The 26553-nt window shown below is 34.0% G+C and overlaps 1 protein-coding gene across 50 annotated transcripts in view; it reads right to left on the reverse strand.

The window, feature by feature from the left end:
• The window catches only part of LOC106872489 (centaurin-gamma-1A), a 168006-nt gene that overhangs the window by 72835 nt on the left and 68618 nt on the right, over positions 1-26553 (reverse strand). For all 50 annotated transcript variants that reach the window (XM_089364620.1, XM_089364597.1, XM_089364618.1 and 47 more), the window contains exons 4-7: positions 18105-18190; positions 15456-15597; positions 11747-11881; positions 1769-2016 (exon numbers count right to left, since the gene is read on the reverse strand). In XM_089364620.1, the coding sequence (XP_089220746.1) occupies positions 1769-2016; positions 11747-11881; positions 15456-15597; positions 18105-18190 (611 nt within the window). The remainder of the gene's footprint in view (positions 1-1768; positions 2017-11746; positions 11882-15455; positions 15598-18104; positions 18191-26553) is intronic.

The following is a 26553-nucleotide window of genomic DNA, read 5'->3' on the forward strand; positions in this document are numbered from 1 at the left end:
GGCCGTTGCCAGTACCACTTGACTGGCCTTCGTGCCGGTGGCACGTAAAAGCACCCACTACACTCTCAGAGTGGTTGGCGTTAGGAAGGGCATCCAGCTGTAGAAACTCTGCCAAATCAGATTGGAACCTGGTGTAGCCATCTGGTTTCACCAGTCCTCAGTCAAATCGTCTAACCCATGCTAGCATGGAAAGCGGACGTTAAACGATGATGATGATGATGATGTATTTAAAAAAAAAACCTCCCCCAAGTTAGTTACATGTGCTATTAATAGAAATGAAATATTAATTTATCTTCAGTAACTTTGCTTCTATCTTATCAAGCATACTTATATGAATACCAATTGAAAATCACTGAGAACAATATATATTGATAATAATAAGCCTGAAAAGTTGGGGGAGGGAACTAGTCAATTACATCACCCGCCCCACTGCTTGACTGATAATAATCTGCACACCTGAGTAAACCAGCATAAACCACATCTTTATTATCTTACTGTTAGATGTGAAGTGTGACAAAAAAATCTCCCCAAGCCCTATCAATTTATCCTAGGTTTTGAGATTAACAAGTAAAATCTATTGAATCCAAGATTAGCATCAGTTATACTGCCAATGATTCATTGCATAAACATAATCAGGTGACAAATATTTAAATATAAATTACCCCAAAACAATAATAGCAAGAAGTATAATTCAACCTGATGGAGAGTCATATGAGATGATGAGAGAAAATCTTAAAAGTAATTGCTGTATTTTCTTCTTATACAACATAGTAAATAAGTTTTTACTTCAATAGAATCACATGACGACAATGAGTCTTTCATTCAAAGTTTATAATGTGAACCAGGTGAAAATATTGATGCCATTTAAAGGTATTCCTGGTAGGAAAAACTTACAGAGAAATTCACCAAAAATGATGTGGTAATATTCTTGAAGTTAGGGAATAAAATGTGCTAAAGGAAGTCGTTGTAGAATGAAGCAATATTAGATTGACTATTGTTTAATATTTAGAAGAGACAATTCAAAAAAGAGACAAGAAAATCTATCTTTCAAATATTATCAACCACTGAAAAATATTCTGAGAATTCACTGAAGAGTAAATGGAGAGAGAAATTGGGAGTTGATTAGGATTGTTTTTGTTATATTCAAAAATTTGCAACTCTGGTGAGATCATCTAGCCAATAAAAGCACCAGATTAAGACATTTATATACTATCTATCAGGTTTTTCTATATTTGTAAATTTGAAATTCTATATTTCTGATGTTTGATTAAAAAAAAAAAAATAAGCCTCACTAGTTTTTGCAGGTGTAAAGCATTATAAGTCATGATGATGACAATGACTAACTTATCACATTTGCCAGCAGATAATTTTGAAAAAAAATTCTTCTAAGCATCAATATTCTATTCCACAAAGATTAATGTTTTTGATAATTTCACTTAGCAATCGTTAATGATTCCAGATGAGAAGTGACTTGAAAGAATTTCAGCAGTTGACTTAAGAGTTTACACTTTAACATAACGTTTCTTTCTAAACAAGCAATGACATCCAGTTTTCCACATTAGCATAAGATGGTTGCATATACAACATTAGAAATAATCCAAGTAAAAAAACTTAGCGAGCATAGATGGAAAAGTCAGATCTTTTTTCTTATTTGATCTCTCATTTCTGACATTTCATTTTATGCCAAAACACTGAGTATTGATAATACGAAAGTAAACTCTGTGTTAAACAAAAAGAAAAGATTAACAAAAACACTTGTTTTACTTACTTGTGCTAAGCTATGAGCACTGCTGTTTGGTGTACCAGTAGTGGTGACCAGTGTCCCTGAACTGGAGGTCGACTGGCTGCTAGTACTGTGGCTATCATAAGGTTTCGATTGAAAGTAAGTCCTTTGTGAATGATTAGGTGTGCTTGGTAATGTGGAAGCAGACGTTGAAGTGGTAGAGATACCAGCAGCAGCTGCACTCACAGATGCTAAAATTTGGGGATACCTGGTCTGAACAATTTTCTGGCAAGCTGAAATATTAAGAACATAAATAAATGAATAAATAAGTGTGCACATGTGGGCGATGCGTGCATGTGCATATGTCTGTGTTAAAAGATTATATCAATAAATCATTTGAAAATATTAAACAGTAATAATTCAACTTGGAATAGGATTGTGACATTATTAACATAATTATTTCCAATTAAGAGAAGATAGTTTTAAAGTTGCCATCATAACAATTGATATTTGAATGCTTTCAAGTGAACTTTAATGTTAGTTTAATAATTAATAAAAAAAAACAAATGTTTATCTATTTGCAATATAATCTAGAAGTACAATAAAAATTGTAACAATTGCATTACAATGGTAATTATTTGTTATCAGTTACAAGTGAATTCGGCAATTTAGTCTGCATTAAGTTTGTATGGAGGGGGGGGGGGTATTGTGATTGGTAAAATCAAATACACCGAGTATATATATATATATATATATATATATATATATATATATATATATATATATCAACTGACAATGTTAAATATGAAAAATAATTACAACTTAAAATCATTTACACTCTTAAGTGTAAATGATTTAACCCTTTCGTTATTGTAGTTATTTTGAGATGCTCTGTGTTTCTTTTAATTATTTCAAATATAACAAAGAATTTAGTAAAATAACTTAGTTATCATTTAGCTAATGTTAGGAACCTAAATTTTGACTAAAGTTTGGTGGAAGATTTTAATTCAAAACTTATGAAAACTAGACATTTGTACTACAGAGCCAGAGCCGGTTTCAGCCTGGTTGGTAATGAAAGGGTTAAGAGGCATGAGATGTGTGCAAGAGAGAAGAAGGCTGTGCTGGTTTGGTCATGTGATGCGTATGGATGAAGACAGCTGCATGAAGAAGTGCTGAACTCTAATTGTGGTAGACTCAGGAAGATGTGGGATGAAGTGGTAAAAAAGGATCTTCGGACGTTGGGTCTCACTGAGGAAATGACAAGGGACCTGTGCTGATGCTGTGTAAATCCACCAGTGCCGTTGGCATGTAAAAAGCACCCAGCACACTGTTAAGTGGTTGGCATTAGGAAGAGCATCCAGCTGTAGAAACCATGCCGCAACAGACAATTGGAGTCTGGACAGCTCCCAGCCTTGCCAGCATGGAAAGCAGACGTTAAACGACAATGGTGATGATGAATTACAGCTTAATAGTTCAACTTCAGTCTTAAGAATATACTTTGGGTCTCTGCTGGAATTGATTGCAAATGCTAAATCAAAAATGTATTTTGTATGATGGAAATCCTCATTGATGAAGTTACAGTAAAAAGGAATATGAAGTGAGAAAGAATGGATTATAAGAAATGGTAATTATTTGGTCCAACCCCTGTATAATTAGCATTAGAAATTGAAAAAGAAATTTCATTTATGAATGAAACTATTCACTTTGGAATAAATAAAAAAAATAGCAGCACTTTGAAAGAGCAGTGAAATAAGAATATTGCAACATATAGCAACTAAATTTATTTAAAAAATTTTTTCTTTACTAGCAAACTATATCTAAAAAATTTTACACAATTTTTCAAAGTGACAACTTCCAAATATATATTAGGACAAAATGTTATGGATGATTAAATAATGAAGGATCTTTAAATTTCAATTCCTGTCTTCTTGTCTGATGTGATCAATAACAATGGTCACCATAGAAACATTATTATTATTAGTTGTGCAGATGATTCAGCGGAAATAGCCACAAACTCAATGAATATCTCCTTAAACTCAATGAAAAGCAATCTTTATTATAAAATAGCAGAAAAGATACAGAAAATCAGAAAGTGGTTTCACTCAGTTTACTAGAAACATAATCAATGAGTAATTAAATGTGGTAACAAGGCACAAGACCTGAAATTTGGGGGATGGGGGGCTAATCGATGTACCAGTTCAACCCTAATGCTAAACTGGTACTTACTTTGTCAACCCCAAATGTATGAAAGGCAAAGTCGACCTTGGTAGAATGAGAACCCAGAAGGTACAGACAGATAAAATGTTTAGTGGCATTTTGTTTGGCTTGTTAACAATTCTGCCAGACACTTTTAAAAGAAAATGTATGTGTATAACTTTCCTTACAGATAAATATAAAACATTATCATGTATATATTATTTCACAAGAATTACCAAAGTTCCTGGTTGGAGTAGGAATCTTTCGAAATCATGGCAACATTGAAAAATGGAATTTGTATAATGATAAGTTAAACTTAACTACTAGCAAGGACACAGTATTTCGTTTTGCAACCACAAGTTTATTGGTTTCGAATTTTAGCACAAAGCCAGGATACTACCAAGTATATTAAAGGTGTACAAGTCAAATACTGAGTTTTAAATGTTAATTATTAGCAAGGTTAATTACAAAATGTCATAACTTATAGTGCTGGCTTAGAATTCTATAGAAAATCTATAGCTTCTCACATCAAAGAAATTAAAGGCAGAGTCAAATGCCAATGAATTTAAATTCAGAACATAGAAGAGTAAAACTAAATAATTATAAGACTTATTTATTATAAGGTAAAGTTTTTATCATTCCTTTACAAGCACAAATCAAATGATTACTGGTAGTTTGAATTTTTATCTTGTAATGTGTTGCTGCACAGACATAGATGTCCAAAAGATTTGATATATTACTATAAACATTTGCCAATTAGTCACACAACTATAGAATTAATTAGGAAATGCAATGCTGAAGCATTTCTGTTATATTTCAGAATGTGAAACTGAACCTACAAAGAATCAAAAGCAAGGTATGAATTCCATACATGAAACAAAGTGACCACCTCACCTAAAAGGTTAATAAATTAGAATTTCCCATTCAGCAGCGACTTATAGGTTTCTCTCTCTCTCTCTCTCTCTCTCTCTCTCTCTCTCTCTCTCTCTCTACTGAGACCCATAAAACCCTCCCCTAATGTGTGCAAAAGTACAAAATAATAAACTAATACAGATATTATCAATATAAAATAGGGGACCCGTAATCAGCATAAGCAAAGAGAAACATTTTTGAAAGATGTTTCCTAATTAAAACTCTCTCTAAATGTATGAAACTTGAAGATGATCATTGTGTAAACATTATTTTCCATTAACAAATTCCTATATATAACATAAACAGGAACTGCCCAATCACTGACCTATATTTCTCATTTAATACACAGCCTAGCATACTTTATATTTCAGATGTCATGGTAAACATTGTGCTCTATTTATAGCAGCTATCTTGTAAACATTTTACTCAAAAATCTCATCCCTGGGAAGCGAGAGGAATTTGAGATACAAAAATATTTAATATGATTTTTCTTCTATAATCAAAGAAAACTATGATGATCCCTTAACGACAAAAACATTTTCCTTAAAAACTTAAAAAGCTTATTATAAGGTAAGAAACTAAAACTTGCAATCTAAAAAGGATATTGAAAAAAAATTCCTTTTGAAAAGCACAGAGAACTATCTTTCTGTGATAAGTTATTTCTAGAGTAGAATACATTGAGCAGAATGTTAACTCCAACCTCTGTGTGGGTGTGTGAGTGTCTAGTTTTATATTCTATATTGACTGCTTGGTGCCCCCCTGGAGAAACCAGATAACATCTGTTATCTAGATGACACAGTTCTTAGGGTAGAAATAGCAGGAGAGGGATGATTGGGCAACTTAAGGTGACTCAAATGGGTATGTATGGAAGAAATGTACCCAATGCAGGCGGTATGGCAGTATGTGTAAAAGGTATGATGTTTATGGCAGTTTATGACAGTTTAAATTCTTTAGTGCAACAAAGAGGTAGTAATACGTACCAACAGCCTTTTGTGTACGTTTTTGAAGTGGAGAAATTAATGCAATTAATATAGGATTTGAGGGAGTGAGAAAAGGTAGGTGCATCAGGTGTATTTGGACAGGGATAATATGAAAGTTTATTAGAGGAGCAGACACACTAGTATTAGTAGTAACAGAGACAGCAGGAAAACAATGTCAATGAGCAAGTAGCTTTAGTACATTGTTGATTGAATCTTAGCTTTTGAATCTTAGGCTCTTTTTTTTTTTTTTTCCATGTGCAGCAGATGAACTATCCAAGATATGTGCATATGTCAATGCACGAGGTGATATCAAAAGATTCCTGAACTAGTCATGTTTAATAAAAAATAACTTTTTTTTACCTAAGTTTTAACATAATTTCTTTGAAATAGTCACCTTGCGCAACAATGCACAGGTCCCAGCATGTCTGCCACTTTTAGAATCCAGCCTAAAAGTTGTTTTCCGTAAGTGAGTTAAAGACCTTCAGTGATTTGCTCTGGATCTCGACAATGGTGTTAAAATGGCAGCCTTTGAGCTGTATTCTCGTCTTTGGGGAAGAGATAGTAATCTGACAAATAGGGCAGGTGCAGAAGCAATACCACGTTGTTTTTGGCGAGAAACTAATGAATGAAGAGAGCTTGGTGACGAGTACATTTTCATTGTGAAGAATCCCGACATTAGGATTGCCTGTATGGACCCATTTGACTGACCAACAACATCAGCAATGCCGTTGATTGTTCTCCAACAGTCCTCATGCAGAAGTGGATGAATTTTTTCCACATTTCTGGGGATGACACTTGTGGCAGCTCTTACACATCACTAATTGTCTTCCAGAGACATTCTTTTGCTTTTGAAGTACCCAGGCCACTCAAAACATTGCATACAGCCCATTGCCTCATCACCATAAGCTTGCTGAAGCATGTTCAATGCCTCTGTGGCAGACTTTCCAAGTTGAAAGCAAAATTTCAAGTTGGCTCTTTGTTGCAACTCGCTGCCCATAACAAAAATCACAGACTACAGCAGAAACACACGTGATCACAGAGACACAAAGCACCACAACCTGTGAAGTAAACACAGCAATGTCACTTGGCACACTGCCTCATGAAGGTCACTGGTAGCACTCACTGCATACGCAACCATGTGCTGCCATCTGTTGATGTTCTACAGAGCTAGTCCAGGAACTATCAGATACCACCTTGTAGATTACACTTTTATTTTGAAGTAACTCAAATCCATTAGCTTTTGTGATGCAATTGTGTATGTTACACACACACACACACACACACATTTACCTCTGAGAATCATAAGTGTTTGTGATGCTGAGCATTTGTAGAGACTGCAAAAGATTTACTTGTGTAGTTTCTAATAGAACACAATGATCTATTTTCCTTTGATATGTTTCAATAGCAAAATTGTTTTTGAAATTTCTGTCATAGAAGTTATTTGTGCATAAATAGTATGGTATACTTTACGAAAGAGAACATTTAGTTACAAGTAAGAAAAAAAGAAAAAAAACGACCCTGTCTTTGATATTAAGAAGGAAGTGAATGAAAGAAATAATCAAGTTTTGAGGCCATCAGAGTTAATAAAATATGGAGTGAAGAGAGCCCTGTTGATGTGTGGAGAGGCAATCTGACAGGGAATTTCCAAGCCAAAAAGTGAAAGATAGAACCAACAAGCTTACAAGAGTAGTTTGATGAATAATATGAGCAAAGCAATGATTGGTAGAAAATTCAATGAGGAATTTAAGTAAGGGCTCTAACCTTACTCCCTTTAAAACAATAATAAAGTAATAATTCAAGAGAGTCAGGAGTGGAGGTCGTAAGGAATGTTTACCACCAATGACCTTGTTCACACAGTAGAATCTTTTGAAGAGTGTGCAAACTTAAAAAAATGGTCCAAAAATCAAAAGACTGAACGTGTCAACATGTCAGAGACTAAAGTACTAGTCTGTTACAGAGGGCAAATGATTCTTGCTATATCTGCCAAGTGGCTTTGCTCAGTATGTAGAAAGGGGAATATATTCTGCCTACCTGTCCAAGCTAGTTCTGTGAGGAGGACTCCTGTTGAATTTACTTTGAATTCCCTTTTGATACATATAACATAATGTTTCTGGAATAGCTCCACCTACCTCATCATCATTATTTCATCATCATCATCATCATACACACATATTTGTCAAATAAGAAAACTTTCCCAGTCAAGCCAACCGAATGAAGCCTCTTATCCAGATACTCTATCTCCTTTCTTCTCAAGCAGTAAATGTCTAACAAAACACATTCCTGCAATTATTATCCAACTTTTCAAAGCTTGCATGAACAAAATATTTTGAAAAACATAGTGCAATGTAAGTTTGGCAACATTAGAGGATGTCTCCCTCTCTTTTAATAACACCAAACAAAATTGCTAGTGTGCCTCTACAAGGTCAATTGACCTGTTAGAAATAGTAGCCACATCTCCTTCAAATCACTACAACCTACCTTTATTCAATGTCGAAATTCTGAAAGTAGCTGTAAACAATTCATTCTCTTTGATGGAAATCTTATGGTAATTACAAATAAATGATACTAACAAATGCAGAGCCCACAAGACTTCTGCTTTCATCACTTACTGACCATGTCTACAAAGCTGAAGTGTGACCCTCACAAGAATACAGTGCACAGGTGAATGGCCAAACTCACACCCCCAAACATTGCCCAATTCCAAAATGAAATTAATGGACTTATTGATAACAATTCCAGCAAATGTTCTCTCTATTACTTCAAGAAAGGCTTTTGTTTATGTAAACAAGCAAACTGCTCGAGTGTCATCAGAACACCTCTGCCTTGTTGTTGTTTGTTATTCCAACTTTCTCTCACTGGAACTCACTCCTTGCCCAAAAGACAAGTTCAAGCTGAATACCAATATGTCAAATCTACCTAAGGTCAAGGGAACTCTCTCCCTTATAAATGATAATAATGATGATAAACCAACAACGATGAAGAGGATCTGGAATGTACTACACATACAAGAAGAGTTAAAAGAGCACTCAAAAGAGAATGCTTATGAGCTGCTATAAACAACTCACTGGTTGTAGACAGCTTTGATATCTAGGAAATCTAATTAGAACTGGAAATGGTTGTATGGAGACGCTCTAAGAAAAGAGATGGAACTAGTTAAAAAGGTTGAAAACAAGACAGACAATATGAAGTATGTGAAAATGTGTTGTGCTGGGTGGGTGTGACAATCTGGAAACCCAGTCTTAAATTCCTTCATTATGACTTAAGGGATTATGATAAATAGACGAGGACTGAGAATCAAGTTCTGGTGGGTCCCTACCTGTATACCGAATTCATTGCAGTACTTACTGCTAATTCTTGTCTTGCAGACAGTTCCTCCGTGCATGGTTTTTACGACTTTCACAAGTCACTTATTTACTCCAAGCATTCTCAGAGACCACCAGATCACACAGAAAGGAAGGATTTCTCTAAGTCAACAAACGCCAAATACAACAGCTTACTTTTAGCTATATACTTCTGCTGCAGTTGCCTTATTATAAAAGAGAGCACCAGTAGGATTTCTACCTGGCAGAAAACCAAACTGTATCTCATCTACGAGAATTCTCATACATCATTAAATGAGCTGACCTTTCGTGACCTGGTCCAGCAACTGATACTCTTGTAGTTACTTCTCTCTCAGACATCTCCTTTACTCCTGCAACCATTGACTATAATGCTGCTATACCAGTCATTAGATACAACACATCACTGCTTGATTAACTATATAAGTAAAGGCTAGATATTTTAAGTATCTCAGTAGTAGTTCTTGATGTATCAGTAAATTCCCTTGCAGGTCCCTCAGCTGAGTTGGGAAAACTCTCTTTCTCCCATGCATTTCCTTTTTATATTTAAAATCCTTTCATAATACTGGTTCCAAACCTTTTTCTTTTCAGAACCAGAGAGTGCAAAGTGTGTCATTATCCATCCAGGGATCGTTGCCAGTGCCCCTGGACTGGCTCTTGTGCGGGTGGCACATAAAAGACACCATTTCGAGCGTGGCCGTTTTCGTGCGGGTGACACGTAAAAGCACCCACTACACTCTCTGAGTGGTTGGCGTTAGGAAGGGCATCCAGCTGTAGAAACTCTGCCAAATTGGATTGGAGCCTGGTGTTGCCGTCCGGTTTCACCAGTCCTCAGTCAAATTGTCCAACCCATGCTAGCATGGAAAGCGGACGTTAAACGACGATGACGACGACGACGACAAACTTCTCACCCTCAACAGCTTGATTCTCTCTGATACACTGCCTTGCAATCTGGAATATTTCATGCAGAACACTGACAAAATTCTTACCTTCTGTCTCTCCCTTTGCTAATTAAACCTGTCACCTAGCTTCTCTTCTAGCTACCTGATACAATTCTCTGCTGACGCCATTATTCCAAGCTTATCTTTGACTTTTATAGTTTTGTCTGCCTTACTATTCCACCACCATATCACACTCAGTCTGTTTGGAACTTTGCACCAGCCACAGAGTTGGTCTATAGTCCTCAGCAGGTTGTCCCATAGGATCTTCCACTTTTTGTCTACGTTATATGTATCTTTCTTCTCTTACTTTTCAACAAATAATTCAACCAGCACTTCTCTAAATTTCCAACTGTTTAAAAGGTTTTTAAGCTTCCATAATTTGCTTTTCCAGACTGCTTTGTGCGTCTGAATCCTTCTAGCCCTAAGTCTAAAGTTATTATCCGCCATCCTATGTTGGGACATACATTACATTCTATCCCATTTTCAAGTAAGAATGTACTCAATCTGGCTGGTGTACTCACCAGAGTAACAGGGGATCAGGTAGCTGGTTGGCTGGCTGGTTGGCTGGCTGGTTTCCTGTAGCAAATGTTGCAGGTCAACAAGTCATTTGCATCACAGAACTCCAGCAGCCTTGTTCTCAGTTATATTTTTCAGTACAAATATGGGATATCATTACTCTTTATAGTTAAAATTACCAACTTAAAAATGGGACAACGTTATTATTTACATACTTGTTACATTTATTAATTTATATGCAGGATACTACTTCTGTTTATACTGCTTCTATTTATACAGTTACATTTATCATTGCTATTTAAAAAGCTGTTATATTTATCAATGCTATTCCTCTCTCAAATTTATTATGTGCTATTTATAGTTACAATCATCAGTGCTATGTTATATTCATCACAGTTATTTATATAGCCATATATTCATTCATCAGCACTTTTTAAATAAGTGATAATAATATCATCATATTTATCAGTGTTATTTATACACTTATGTTTATCAGTTTATACAGTTCCTACATTTCAATGATTAGTATATACCTAGGAAACAAAAATGATTGATGCAGTCTCCTCTGGTTTATTGCATTGTTATAATAATGGTATTGCCCCACAGAGCTGGCTTACTTTGTTCACTTCCATTCAGAATAATTTACCCAACATTACCCCACATTCTTCCTATCTTATAATAAGTTACAGATCTATTATGAAGCAGTAACTACAATCTTTCCTCGCTGGAATGGTTTAAGCAACCAAACAAAGTTTTCCCCTAAAAAGAGAGAGAGAGAGAGAGAGATAGAGAGAGAGAGAGAGAGAGAGAGAGAGAGAGAGAGAGAGAGAAAGAGAGAGAGAGATAGAAAGAGAGAGAGATAGAAAGAGAGAGAGAGAGAGAGAGAGAGAGAGAGAGAGAGAGAGAGAGAGCACGCATATCCCACCACCCAATTATTTTAGCTTTTTTTTTTTTTTTTTTTTGTATAAAGCTTGATCAAAACTCGATCCGAACATGATTAAACTACATGCTTTATATCATGGGAAGAAATTAATAAGTTACTCGTCTATTGCAGAAAAAAAAAAAAAAAGAATTATTGAGTTCTATGAAATTAAATTGGACTGATACACAAAACATAGACTAAAAATACTTCATACATACCATCCTGAAAGACACGTTCGACATTGAGTCCGTATGTTGCACAGGTTTCATAATATGTACATCTTTTCAAATCTATTGCAAGTTTACGGGCCCTTACATCATCAATCACACGTGGATTGCTTTCACTGATGGCATCTAAAAATTAACATAATTTTAAAGTAGCATAAAATTAGGAATTACATTACAATATAATGGTTTCAAAATTTCATTCAGAATTTTAAAATTCATTATGTAAATTAATGCTTGATTTCAATGACTTAAATGTCACTTCAGTTAGAATAAAGGGAGACAGGAAATAGCTAAAATGACAAAAACATTTAAATAATTATGGTTTTTTTCTGTAAACAAAAATACAGAAAATAGCACCATGTAGTAAATAATAATATAAAGATAGTATTCTTTGAGATCTAAGACTACAAAGATAGTATTCTTTGAGATCCAAGACTACAAAGAAAGATTATTAAATAATATGCTAGCAGATTCAATACATTAAAATTTTAATTGCTTATAGAAAAGAGCTTGTATATTGTATTCAGCAGAAGTCTAAGATTCCACAGAATAAGATAGGAGTGCTACAAGAAACTTAGCGAAGGACAAAAGGGTGCATAGATTTCAAGTGGCAGAGTGTTTTCCAAAGTCTAGTTGAAGTAAAAGTGAGGTAAAGAGATTTTTCAAGTCAGAATTTCTTTGAGATATATTTAAAATTCAGATCCTAGAGGCTTGAAAAAGTTCAAAACCATCTGGTATACAGAACCAAGAATGAATTGAGAACTTTGCTATTTATTTAGAATATTTAATTTCTATAGAGTGTACATTCATTTTCTTAGTTTATTTACTTAATTTTTAGTTTAAAAGTCATTAGTTCTATTTATATTTCAGCTGAAAAAATAGTCATTTGGCATTAGTGGTTTAAAAAGAGAGAAAAAAGTTTAAATGAATAATAAAAAACATAACCTTTTAGCTAATTATCATTTAAGAAATTTGAAGTTAATTCTCTCCTCAAAGCTTCATGCCACTCATTTTCTTCTAAGTATTTTAAAACATTTTGGTAAATATCTTTTCATATTGGTTAGCAGAAACTATGGCCAGAATTTAATAGTTATTCTAATTATGGTTTCAAATTTTGCCACAAGGGCAGCAATTTTAGGGGAAGGGATGAGTCAATTACATCAATGCCAGTGTTTAACTGATACTTATTTTAGTGGGCTCCTGAAGGATGAAAGATAAAGTTGACCTCGGCAGAATTTGAACTCAGAACGTAACAATGGGTGAAATACCACTAAGCATTCCATCCAGCACCTAACGATTCTGCCAGCTTAATATTTATTCTAATAATGAAACAACTTTCCAATTTTTGATAATAAACTATAAAAGAAGCAAGAAAGGCAATATCCCTTAAGTTGTTGATTTGGCTATTTCTTTCCAGTGTCTTTCATATAAATCTAAATACATCTATAATTTTACCGAAGCTAAGCAAATTAAATATATTTTCTATCAGAACTTGTTATGTGATATTTACCTTTCTTTCTTCTGTTCATGTAGATCATATTGTAACAATTCAGACCAATGTTTTGGAAGATCATTCCTCCTTTCCTGCCTACTTCTGTGAACCCCCAACCCTGCTAAGTTCAACATAAACATCAACAAATCTTAATACCATATGACAACATCAGATATTCAATCATCATACTTTTATGTTGTTTGCTGAAGTGCATCAGAAAAGTTGTGCTATTAAAATTAAACTTATCAATATTACCATATCTAATAATTTTAAGAACATTTTCAGAACAAGTCGTCATGGAAATCAAATAATGGAGGTGTTATCCAGCATGAATTTACAAGGAGGATACTGATACAAGTTTGTGGGACCAAATTTGAACATTTCATAAGTCTTATGACTCAAAATATGGAGATAAATCTAATCTTTAAGCCTTTAGCATTCAGGTTAATCTGTCACATGTAATACTTATTTGTTCACATTGTTTTGAATCAATCATGCATTATCTTGTAACTTTGAGATTTTGATGACATGATTGTTTATTTTTAGAATGACATAGTAGGGTAGGTGTGAAAGGTCAGATCATACAATAGATAGAATGCTTGGGCCTGATATGGCTGGTTTAAATGCTAAAGGGTTAACATAGATATTAGTAAATACTATATTCATTTACATCAGTAAATGCTATAATAACTTTAACATAAAATGCTACAAGAAAAAATTAAATAACGAAAATAAAACTATCTGCCATTGAATAGTGTGCAAATTACAAGAATTAGTATTAAGCAGACATTTCTGATTGGAAAGATCCAATGCAAGTCAAACAGTCAAATCCCATGAAAGAATAATAATAAAAAAATCCTTGAAGAGTTGTATAACCGAGAATTATTCACTCCAGATTTCTGAAGATAGGAAAATAAAAGTCTTCTTCAATAAATGAGGTGCAAAGTAGAATAGATTTTTTCCTGGATTGATGATGAGTGCCTTTCCTTCACCAAAAGTCTAATGCATTCGTGCTGAATACTTTAATACTTACCTGATTAGTTTGGCAAAATTCGCTTTCAAGCTGCTAATTCCCAGTTGAATTACACAAGTGCTATTAGTTTGGATCCTTAAAAGAAGTGAAATATCTGGCTTCTTTATATCATACAAAAACTTAGGAACTCCTATTAGCAGAGATTTCAAATAAAAATTTTATAATAAATAAATCACAAGACCTCAACACCAGTCTTTCATTCTAACTTTGTCTCCAGTTAAATAAGCCTCCGCCCTTCCCTAAATATGCTCTGGCTGTAATGATTAATTTTTCTGTGCATTATGCAATTCATTTATCTATTTTTTTTTATAAACCAGGTTAGAATGCTTCTTTGGTTTAAGAGAAGCTATTGACAAAATAATCAGACAGTATTGAAAGCTTGAAATACTGTCTAAATCTAGCATAGGATTCGTTTCTGAGATTTACTCATCTGATTCATTTTATCATTCATAACTGTAGTAGTAGTAGTAGTAGTAGTAGTAGTAGTAGTAGTAGTAGTAGTAGTAGTAGTAGTAGTAGTAGCAGCAGCAGTAGTAGTAGTAGCAGTAGCAGCAGCAGCAGTAGTAGTAGCAGCAGTAATAGTAGCAGCAGTAGCAGCAGCAGCAATAGTAGTAGTAGTAGTAGTAGTAGCAACAGCAGTAGTAGTAGTATCAGTAGCTGTAGTAGCAGCAGTAGTGTGTGTGTGTGTGTGTGTGTGTGTGTGTGTGCACGCGTAAGTTTGGCTGTTGTGAACATCAACCTGTCCTTTCCATTTCAAATCGTATCAACTGTAGAGTCTAGCTGTCTAAATAAGTTTAGAATAAGCTGCTTAAGTCTTCATGGGTTTACTTCTCCCAACTGACCTCTATGACCAGTATATATCCCCGGTTACCTATCAGAATGATATCACTCAAAACAAACGCCATCTCTCTTATAAACACTGATGAATGCATCTGGTGGTAATGGCTTTCTAAAGCCACAAGGTACTTTGCTTTAAACTTCACACCCAATGAATCAAATTCAGGCCAATAAATAATAACCATTTGGTCCCAATTTTAGAATGCCAACCTTTAAAGAGTTCTTTACTATTCATTGGAATCTCATTTTCTCTGATAACTTTCTTCAGTTTGTCTATTTACTTCATTATGAAGGCATGTCTCATTATAAAAGTGAAAATGGAATATCTATAAACTTACCCTGTGTCCCCACAAGTATTAAGGGGATTTCTGTAGGATTACGGTAGTGTGCCATTTTGGCATAATAGCTGTAAACTGCCTGGAAGCTCATTTCATTTTCAAGACTAAATACAAAGATGACTGCATCCACCCATTGAGTAAACTGTAAAATACAACAGAAAATAAGTAAACAAAAATTTCATTTTCTTGAAGAATTTAACTGACAATCTCCTTAGTTGGGTCAGAAACTTAAACCATAGAATCAGAAGTCATAATGCCTGTTGATATTATATTATCTGTTCATTTGAAAAGCATTAGAGTTACTCTAATTTATCAATAAAAATATCAATTTAGTTCATCAACAGATATTGAAGCAAGTGAAATATCCAATGAATATCGTGAAGGTAGGATACAGAAAATGGCATCAAATGATTAAAAAATGGTATTACTAATATATGCAAGGATATAATTTCTCTCTTGCTAAAAAATTATTGTTAATCAGATACAATAACAAATAGAGGGAGTATCCAACTCTATGCCTCACAAAAAAAGAAGAAAAATCTGACTGAATGAGGAAGACAAGCAATGCTTAGTTGGGCAAATAAAGATTGGATTTTTAAGAAATTAAAAAAGTCAAGAAGAAAATACACGAAAAAGAAGTAGAGTGGAAATATTTATTCTTGTAGCTTTACCTCAATAAATTTCTACTTAAAGCATACATGTGAACTGTTTTTACTAAAACTGATGCAAGTTAAAATCATAGAAACCTTACATCAGATCATAGCTCTTAAAATATATCAAGTATGCAACAATATGTAAAGCATGATACATTTAGCTATCTGGAATCTGTTCTTAATAATTCCAAAGTTTTGACATAAATTTTCCATTAGTTTAAAGTTTAGAACCTTCTGGGTAAGCTATTATTGACTGGGTGTGCAATGCCTGCCAACAAAATGATATTGGTACAAATATATGAAGTCCAATATATCCATCATGACTACTCGTCTGATAAGGGTACACCAGGCAAATGCATTGCAACTATATGATTGTAAGTCTGCTCAAACAGAGCTGGCCTAGGGTTAAATGATAGATATGATATAGTTAGTTCTATAACCAATATGTTGTATTTACTATTAAATGATAGTCAGGACTAAAATTGATTTCCTTTATCCAACTATTCTCATGAATTTTATGACTGCTTCCAAAACGAGTCTTGCCTACTGTTAGAATTAAGGGTTAGGCTTTAAAAGGGCCCATAAAATAAAACTTAACACTACACACAGTACAGTATGATGCTTTGTGGAATTCATGTTAGCTTGTTTGCTACTTGTCTGATATCCTTTCACTTTTCCTTTTCCTCATGGTGATCAATTACAAGATGAGGAATACTACGGACTCTTTGGAATTCAAAAATTTAATGAACAGACAAATGACCAACAGATCTGGACTTTGTTCTGTTTGGTAAAGAAAAACTAACAAATAGTGCCAAGAAGTGAGCAAAAGTTAATGGATTGTGCAGAAAAGAGAAGTTTCTATATCAGCAATAAGTATATAAACATTCAAAAAGTGAAATAAAAAGAAAGGATGTTTTTTCAATAAACATGACACTACTTAGAAAAAAAAAAAAAAAGAAAAATGAAACAGTTTATCAAACCGGTAAGTAACCAGTGAAATGACTAACACAGAAGTGTAGACCTTAAGCCTTGACCAACAGACAGACTCAGTTTGTCACACCAAATTCTGGTCATTACCATCAAGCTGAGGTAGTAGGTAATTGCTGTGACAATAACCATCAGAAAATAGAAAAGCACCAAAAGAACTGCTTACATGCTAAATATTAATCTCTATAAGATCTTGGGCATCTTTTAGCAGGATCAAACGACCTACAAAGAAGTAATTCAGAATCTAAAACCTCATAGTTGAATATCATTCATTCTTCATTAGTTTTATTTCCTCCTTGTCTGGTCAAGGTCCCAATTGTAGAATTGTGAGGAGTAGCCTGACAGCATTCCAGGATGACATTACAATATAGAGATGCCTCTCCACTTGAGACAAAATTATATTAGGCCCACACAAAAGGTACAAATACTACTGACTAATGGCAGTGTCCCAACAATGTTATATTCTTATATATAAAACATTACAAAAGTAGATTACATTCGAGTAAGAAACCATTCATTCTTTACAAAATTCTTCCCTTGTGAACCTTCTACCAAGTTGTATCTGTCTTCAGTTACACACTACACTAAATATCTTAGTCGTCAATCCAAAGGTCTTATTGTTGAACTTTTAGCAATGAAAATTAAACAATGCTATAACCATAGTTATCCACTTGAATCATCTGATCAAGGAGTCCTACATTTTTTTTACTTTTCTTTAGTATACTAGAGTGAAATGTATCACGGTAAAAAATGCAATATGAGAGATTTATGTAGTTTTAATAATATGAATTTAAAACAAAAAATTACCTTGCTTGGAACTGAACTCGGAATCTTGGGGTTAGTAGCCCACACTCTTAACCACTACGCCATATGCTTGGGCATATGGCATAGTGGTTAAGAGTGCGGGCTACTAACCCCAAGATCCCGAACAATAATAATAATAATAATAATAATAATAATAATAATAATAATAATAATAATAATAATAATAACATCGAAAAAAAATTACCTGCATTTCTGGTGGACCACCCTCATCTCGTATAAGAAGAAGATAGCTGTGAGCGTCCAGCATTACTTCTTTCTTGAATCGACCACCTGGAATAAGATCAGTAAAATATATATAAACTATATTTCATAATAAAGTATTATATAATTACACTGAATATATCAGATCAACACTATTGTTAATAATAAAATAGTATTTAATTTAAAAAGTAAAGGCAAAGAGCATAAATACAAAGGCTTCAATTAATTTATATGCAGTGAAGATATGTATGAAGGACTTTTAAATTAAGTTTACGTTCTTGCTTTCCTTAAGATGTAATCACTGAAAGCTTTTACTCTACTGTTGGGCAGTACTCCAATGGATTTCGGAGGCTATGGTTTTGGTCCTAGAGATGAGGAGGGAACAAGGCTACTGGGGTTATGTGATGCTAATGATGTGATCTGTAACACTGACTTCAGGAAACCTACTAGCCACTTGACCACCTATGAATCTGGTAGGCACAAAAGCCAGATTGACTTACATTCTCACCAGAAAACAGGATAGGCAGATGATGCAAAGTCCTTTCCTGGTGAAAAATGTACTTCCTAACATAGGTTAGTAGTGAATTCAGATTTAGAGCTAGATGGTCTCAAAGGTGCAAACCAATCTGGAAGTGGAAGAGCTGAGAGACCCTTCAAACAAATAAAGATTTAGAGATGTACTAATTAAAGCATCTGACAGAAAGGAGTGGAGGGGGAGGGGGACAGGAAAATTGGAAGTTCTTGCAAAACAATCTAAAGAGGGCTACAGACCAAAGTTGTGGCTGGTGCAAAATTCCAGTCAGGCTAAGGGTGACATAATGGTGGAACAGGGAAGTGGAGAGAGTAATAAAAGCGAAGAGGCAAGATTGGAAAGTCTGGAAGAATGGCAGCAGCAGAGAACTTTACCAGGTAGCTAGATGAGAAGCTAAGAGACCAGTCTATTTAGCAAGAGGAGAGGCAGAAAAGAAGAGGTGCTATTTACATGCCACCGGCACGGAAGCCAGATAGCTGGTGCTCTGGCAACGATCACGTTTGGACGGTGCTCTTAGTGCTCCACTGGTACTGGTGCCATCATGATTTCGCTTTCGCTTGCTCCAACAGGTCTTCGCAAGCCGAGTTTAGTGTTCAATGAAAGAGACGTTGGCATGGGTGCCAGTCTACAAATTTAGTTCGGTTTCGATTATATATACTCTCTTTTACTTGTTTCAGTCATTTGACTGTGGCCATGCTGGAGCACCGCCTTTAGTCAAAGAAATTGACCCCAGGATTTATTCTTTGTAAGCCTAATAATGTTTACTGCCACTCAAACATGGCTGATCCACAGGAACCAACATTACTGCTATTTTAACTCCAGGATGACATCTCTGGTTATTCAATGCAATCTGCACCTGATATATATTGCAAGCAGGAGAGTGAACCCCTACCATCTTCCAGCCACCAGACCACCAGACAGTACAGTTTTCACCTCTTTGTGGTAATAGTTAATTAACAATGTAGATTAAAAAATGAATTCCCAGTTGGAAACTAGGAAGGCAGTGTGTCAAAAGTATTATCTGTATCAACCAACCAGAAAGATATTGTTTAGCCCAAGGCAGCCTTAACTGAGTAGACGTACGACCAAGGGTATTCCTGCCATGACTATCTAACTTTGTATAACAAGGACTACATTATCCAGTATATGCTTCTGTTTTCAAGAGAGAAAAGTTTGATCTGAGGGAGATTTGAATGCTATTTCTAATAGGTGAAATGGCCATGTAGAACTTCCTTAATTGGTTTGACCAAGAAAGACTGTATCAACTGGAGGTGTGAACATTTTATATATTAAACTACTTTTATCGTTTGGTGCATAACTCTTTTCCTCAATATTCTGTTCATTGATAATAGTATCAGAATTGAATGACAAGTTATTTAAAAATTCAATAATCTTCAAGTATACCGAAGAAGACTTAATCAAAGAAAAGTCAAATTAGTGAACAGCTTCAAAAACAATATTGGATTTACTCAATAAGCATCATTCAGAAATTTAACATGTCTCATAAAAATTTTTTTTTTTTTTTTAAAGTCTTTTTCTCCTTTCTTTTTCTCTTTATACATTCAAATTTCTTGTATAACAGAATTAGTGGACAATTTTGTATTTTTCAACCTTTTCAGCAGAATAAAATAGCATCTGACAGAAACTATTCAAAATCACTTGACAGTGAAGTGGAACCAAGTTTTCTTTTATTTTTTTGAAACTATGCAGAGATGCTCATATATTGATTTCAAATTCTGGCACAAGGCCAGCAAGTTCAGTGGGAGGCATGGCTAGTCAATTACATCAATTCCGGTATCAACTGGGGCTTATTTTATAGACCCCCAAAAGGATGAAAGGCAAAGATGGAATTTTATCTCAGAATATAAAGATGAACAAAAATGCTCAGCAGCATTTTGCTCCGTGTGCCAACGATTCTGTTGGCTTGCTGCCGTGAGATGCTCATGCACTAACATGCTTTAACTAGGGACAGAAGAGTGGGTTTATTAGTGCCTAAATTCATGACCCTATAGCCGCTAATCTGGTACTGTCATGCCTGTAATCTTCATCAATATTTATATACTAAACATAATTTAAATTTATTTACAAAATAAACAAATCTAAATAATGGATTTAATAAAGACCCATTTAATTTATGTAAAAAAAAAAAATTTTTTTTAGAAGCAAATGATGTTATACATACTCATACAGTTCACATAGACACACACGCACACACATACATATATTACATGGAAAAATGCGAGCAAGAGAAATAATATTCTTAAGATTATAAACCTGGAAAAATACAGGACAAGTTATTACACCTGGTAAGGTACAGAACAAGAAAATTTTTACTTAAAATATTGCAGGTAAAGATAAAATTTCAAATAAAATATTTAGATTTAGAAAATATTAGCTTTTATTCAAGCTAAAAATTTTATTACAAGTTATTCTATTTGTTATTACTTGTTACTTCTATTAAAAATAAAACATAACTCAAAATATTTTTTGCACTTTACGAAAAATTATTTGTTGATTATTTTTAGAGACTAATGTCAAAACATTATGCACGAAATATAAAATTAAAATGAATTCCAAGGCCCAGAACAAAAACAGTTTTGTTATCAAACAAGAATCTGCAGCCCTTTTAAGAACAACAAACAGCTCCATATAAGTGGCATTTCATAAAACATAGCATACATTAGGGAACTCAGTTCTGATAGACGGATAACAGAATCTAAAAATATAACATTTAAGTAGAAGATAGAACAAGATCCAGAAAGCCTGCAGACAAGAAAGAAGCTATATTTGTGACTTTCTGAGAAGCTTACATTCATCAAGGTTTACTTGTGGAAGTATGGCAATTAAATATGAAAAATAGAAGCCTCACAATATTAAAACAGAAAAACGAAGGGTTAAATACTTTTATGAACTTTTTCAATTATTAAATAGAAAGAAAAAAAACAACAACTTTATTTTAGGAACAACTGTTTATACAGCTATAGAATTTATTTTTGGAAACATCTCATTAAATAACTTCTATAGGTGTTGAATTGTAACAAATGATTAGCAGCAGATAAACTCAAAGTTTTAATTTTTCTTTACTTTTGAATATATGAAAGAATATCACTCTTTTATCAAGTCTATTCAATTAATTTAGGATTTAAATTTTAAATTATATTAATTATAATGTATGAAATTAGGTATTCCAGTCGAACTCCCTTCTTAAATAGCTCTGAAATGTAATTAATGTTAAGTTGAGCTTTGAAAGAACATTTACTCTCTATATTATAAATATATAAAGCTTGACAAAAAGTAAATTGTAAACTACGGCTATTAGAATAAATGTCAGCCTACTCCATACAGAATACTGAAGAAGAATACATTAACATAAATGATTGATAATAAAAACTAATCAATAAAAACTAATCTATCCCAAGTAAGAAAATATAAAAGTATTCACTTTTCTTATGTTGAAAATAAGGTAAAATGGAAAAAAAAAATATTACTATTGTAAATAAATTTGGCTTTCCTATAAAAGTTCTAATTGAAATTTATTATTTAAAAAAAAAGTTTACAAAGTTTTTATTCTTTTTTTTTTTTTTGTTTGTTTGTTTGTTAATGATAAACTCCTCAGTTAATGCTGAGAATATTTCATTTTAGAAGTTGGTGTAAAAGAATGAAAAGTGAGCAACTTTTGTGGTCCAAGTTAAACACTTGGTCAGTTAACTAATAATGAACTACTTGGCTTTCGGAATGGCACTCCTAAAAAGGTTTTATTTTATGCAAAATTCCAACATGGCTTCAGTTTTTGAATTCAAGCCTCAAAAAATAGTGTTTATTAAAACTTTTGTTTTGTTTCATTCTCACTTATTCACTCATACTCTCTCACTGAAAAATTTATTGAAGGAAACTGGTGTTAAAGGGGAATGACTATTAAATGCCTGGTTAACCTCCCTTATTTGTGCCAGTTGCACTGCAAGTACACCAGTCAGAAAAATTTAAAAAATTCACCACCATTAATCATTCATGTAGTTTTCAATATAGTTCAGAATCAATTTGGAACCATCCAGGTTTTTGATTTCAGCTCAATCAAAGTTGACTTGAGGCTAAACAACAACAATTGTTGCACTATATCAACATATACAAACAATAAAAACTGTCAAACATTTGTGAATGAAAACTATTATACATCTGGTCATGAAGTAGAATTAAGGTTACAGGAGACTAAACTTTGCAGACTCTCTAAACCTGATATTTTTTTTTTAATGTTAAGATCTGGATTTTTAAAATTGTGAATCGATTTCTTAAAATGAAGAATACAAAGAAGAAAACGTGATCCAACAATTTCTTGTAAAATACTCCCATTTAAACAATGGGATCTACAGTTGTCTAGTGCTATATTTAACATTCTTTTTATTGAAAATGTGTGCAAGAGGACCCTTTAATCATGTTCAGACAAGGACATGACAACCCTTTCTAATGCTGGTACCATGATAAAATGTACCCAGTACACTCAGTGAAATGGTTGGTGTTAATTGGGAGATTCAGTTGCAGAAACCAAGCCCCCAAAATAGAACACACAAACAACCATGCATGGTCTTTAAACTCATCTGGAAGGATAGTGACTCTGAATAGCAACTGATGCGAACAGGTTGGATTGCTCCAGCCTGTGCCTGTAAGGAAAACAGACATGAAATGATGACAATGATAACATTGGTGGTGGCGATGACAGTGATGATGATGATGATGATGATGATGAAATTTAGGCTTGAATTCAAAAACTGAATTGATGTTGGAATTTTGCATAAAATAAAACTTTAAAAATTGGATCTTAATCTGGGTGTATGTACTGAAACCAATATATAACTTGTTGACATTTGAAAGTGTTTTACAAAAGAGAGAAAAAAATTTTAGAAATGAGAATAATAATTAGAAAAGTCATTGCCAGATGAATTAACAATGATATGTGGAAAAGAATTTAAGCATTCATAAAGAGCCTAAAATATTTTGAACTTAGCTCTAAATATGAAAACAAATTCAATAATTAGAGAAATCTGCTTTAATGTCTTTGAAATCAGATGAATTTTTATTGAAAGAATAGGGAATGAGGGGTGTGGGAAGCTTGACAATGAGAAAGCTAGTATTTGAGATCAGCAAGTCATTTGCATCACAAAACTTCAGCAGCTTTGTTCCCTTTTCATTTTTAGAACCAAAACTCTAACCTCATGCACACCATGAAATCCCTTGCAGTGCTTCCTCACATGACCATTGAAGTCACCAGCTATGATGAGAATGTTATTGTCTTTTGTCATCAAGTTAGTCTGCAGAAAGGATTCATAGAAACGGTCTTTCTGATTACCTGCCAGTCCACTTTGTGGAGCATATGCAGAGATAAATGCCAGTTACATTAAAGAAGACTATTCTTCGTTTAAAAATCTTATCACACACCTACCCTGACTACCTTAGTCACCACATCCACCAATTTCTTTGCCAAAAGACTACCCACAACATCTATTCCATCACTACTGCCCAACCAGAATAATTTGTATCTATGTTCTTTGCCCACAAGCAGTCTGAGGCTCTCCTCCATCGTACCTCTTGCACACAGCACACATCTACATGTCTCTACTAGAACATTTCCACGATCTCACCAGATCTACCTTTCAGTGTGCGGATGTTGATTGTAGCAGCTGTAAGTTTGTGGACCTGGGAAGCATGGGAGGACAATTTAGGTATTGCTTTCAGCACTTGGAAAAAAGATTTTTGTTGGCACTTGCCTGGTGGCAGTGAATCTGTGCACCTAGTGTAAAAAGGTATAGGCTGCAGCATGAATTACAATTTCCTTCAGTCCCATAAAGTCTTCATGGATAAGCAACAGTTAGTGTGTGGGGAGGGGTAGATACAGTTAAAGAAGGGGAGGGTGATTCTTTTTAGCCAACAAGTAGGTTCTGGTGATGGAGAAGGAGCAGAGTACATCATAGTAATACATATGTATAAATTACCAATTATCATCTCTTTCTTTCCTTCTCTCACTTTCCAGGTGGGCAAGTCATGTATGAACCTCTTCAGCAAGACACCTTTGCCTCCCTCTCTATTACAATTTCTTATATACCCATTCTGTTGAGAGGTCTTACCTTGCAGGTACTTGGCAACCTCACAGGTGCCATATAAAAAGAACCCAGTATACTTTAAGTGGTTGGTGTTAGGAAAGGAATCCAGCTGTAGAAACCATACCAAAGCAGACAATGGAACATGGCAGAGCCCTTTGTCTTGGGTGTTCTTATTAAACTGTCCAATCCATGCCAGCATGGAAAAAAAAAAACTTTAAATCATCATTAATTTTCACTTTCCATACTGGCACGGATAGTGTAAACAACATATATATATATATATATATATATATATATATATATATATATATATATATATATATAGTAATAATAACAATTATCCTTGGGTGAAATTTATAAACAATTAATGCATTGCTACGCACGTTTTGAGAAATCCCTTGTCTCTTAAGATTACAGTCCATATACTTGGGATGATTATAGTATAATCTGTAGTACCCATGGGTATTGGCTAGATCATCTTCATGGATCCATTTCTTCAGGCAATATAACATTAAAGGGTGTTTACAAGAGAGATGGTTATCTCTTTTGACCAGTGTGAAAGTTGGTTGAGTTATGTGGGTATTTCTGTGCGTATTTGAAAAAAAACCATTTCGAAATGGAATAACATGAACCAGCCCAAGCATCTTGTAGAACAAGGATAGAACACAAACCAACCAACCAACCAAATTTTAGGATGCTATACACTATACCATTATACCACCAGAAACAATTAAAAGGTCACCCTAAGTAAGTATCATTTATAAATTCAGACAATGAACTCCTACAGTTGATGGCCGTAGTGGCTGTACCTTCTGACCATTTTGGCTTTAGAATTCACTAAAGATAGCCATGCCTTGGATGAGATCGAACAAAGCAATGTGCTACCCATCCTTGACATCTGCAGACTGAATAGCAAAATAAGTCCAACATCACCATGCACATCTTCCTCGCTTTCCATTACCTTCCCTCTCCTCCCACCAAATTCATACAGAAATACTCACATAAATAATTTTGCTGCTGGTCAAAAGTGATAAACATCCCTCTAGTAAACATCCATTAATGTTATAATCGCCTGAAGAAATGGATCCATGAAGATAATCTGCCCAGTGCCTATGGATACTATGGACCACACTGTAATCATCCCAAGAATATGGATCTTAAAAGTTATGTGATTTGTGGGAACGTGTAGCGACACACTAAATGTTTATAAATTCCATCTAAAGGTTATTATATTTATCCCACATTATATTGGTACAGCTCGGTGCCACCCCCAGAAACTAGTTCACCAATCAGCATCATTATATATATAATATGCACGTTCACATATAAATACATGCATATAGATCCACAGGATACTTAAACATGTACCCATATACAGAGGCACTCATATAATACTTTACAGATTGTTATATTATCAGTAATCTCTCTCTTTCTCTCTCTCTCTCTCTCTCTCTCTCTCTCTCTATATATATATATATATATATATATATATATATATATATATATACATACATACACACACACACACACACATACATACATACATATATATGCATACATACATGTGTGTGTGTGTGTGTGTGTGAGTACAGATATATATATATATATATATATATATATTTACATAAATTAAATAAGAATGCTGGTTAAAATGCTTAACCTTGATATACCCTAAACTAAATTAACGAGGTTGCCAAACTAGGGAAGCAAAAACTCTAATGGAATTTCCTGCTAACAGCCTGTATGACATTTTCAAACTATAAACTAGCAATTATCTTGTCTATTATCATTATGCTGGTTAAATGTAT

Source organism: Octopus bimaculoides, chromosome 16, assembly GCF_046866305.1.
Source record: "Octopus bimaculoides isolate indiv1 chromosome 16, ASM4686630v1, whole genome shotgun sequence".
Taxonomy (NCBI): Eukaryota; Metazoa; Mollusca; class Cephalopoda; order Octopoda; family Octopodidae; genus Octopus; species Octopus bimaculoides.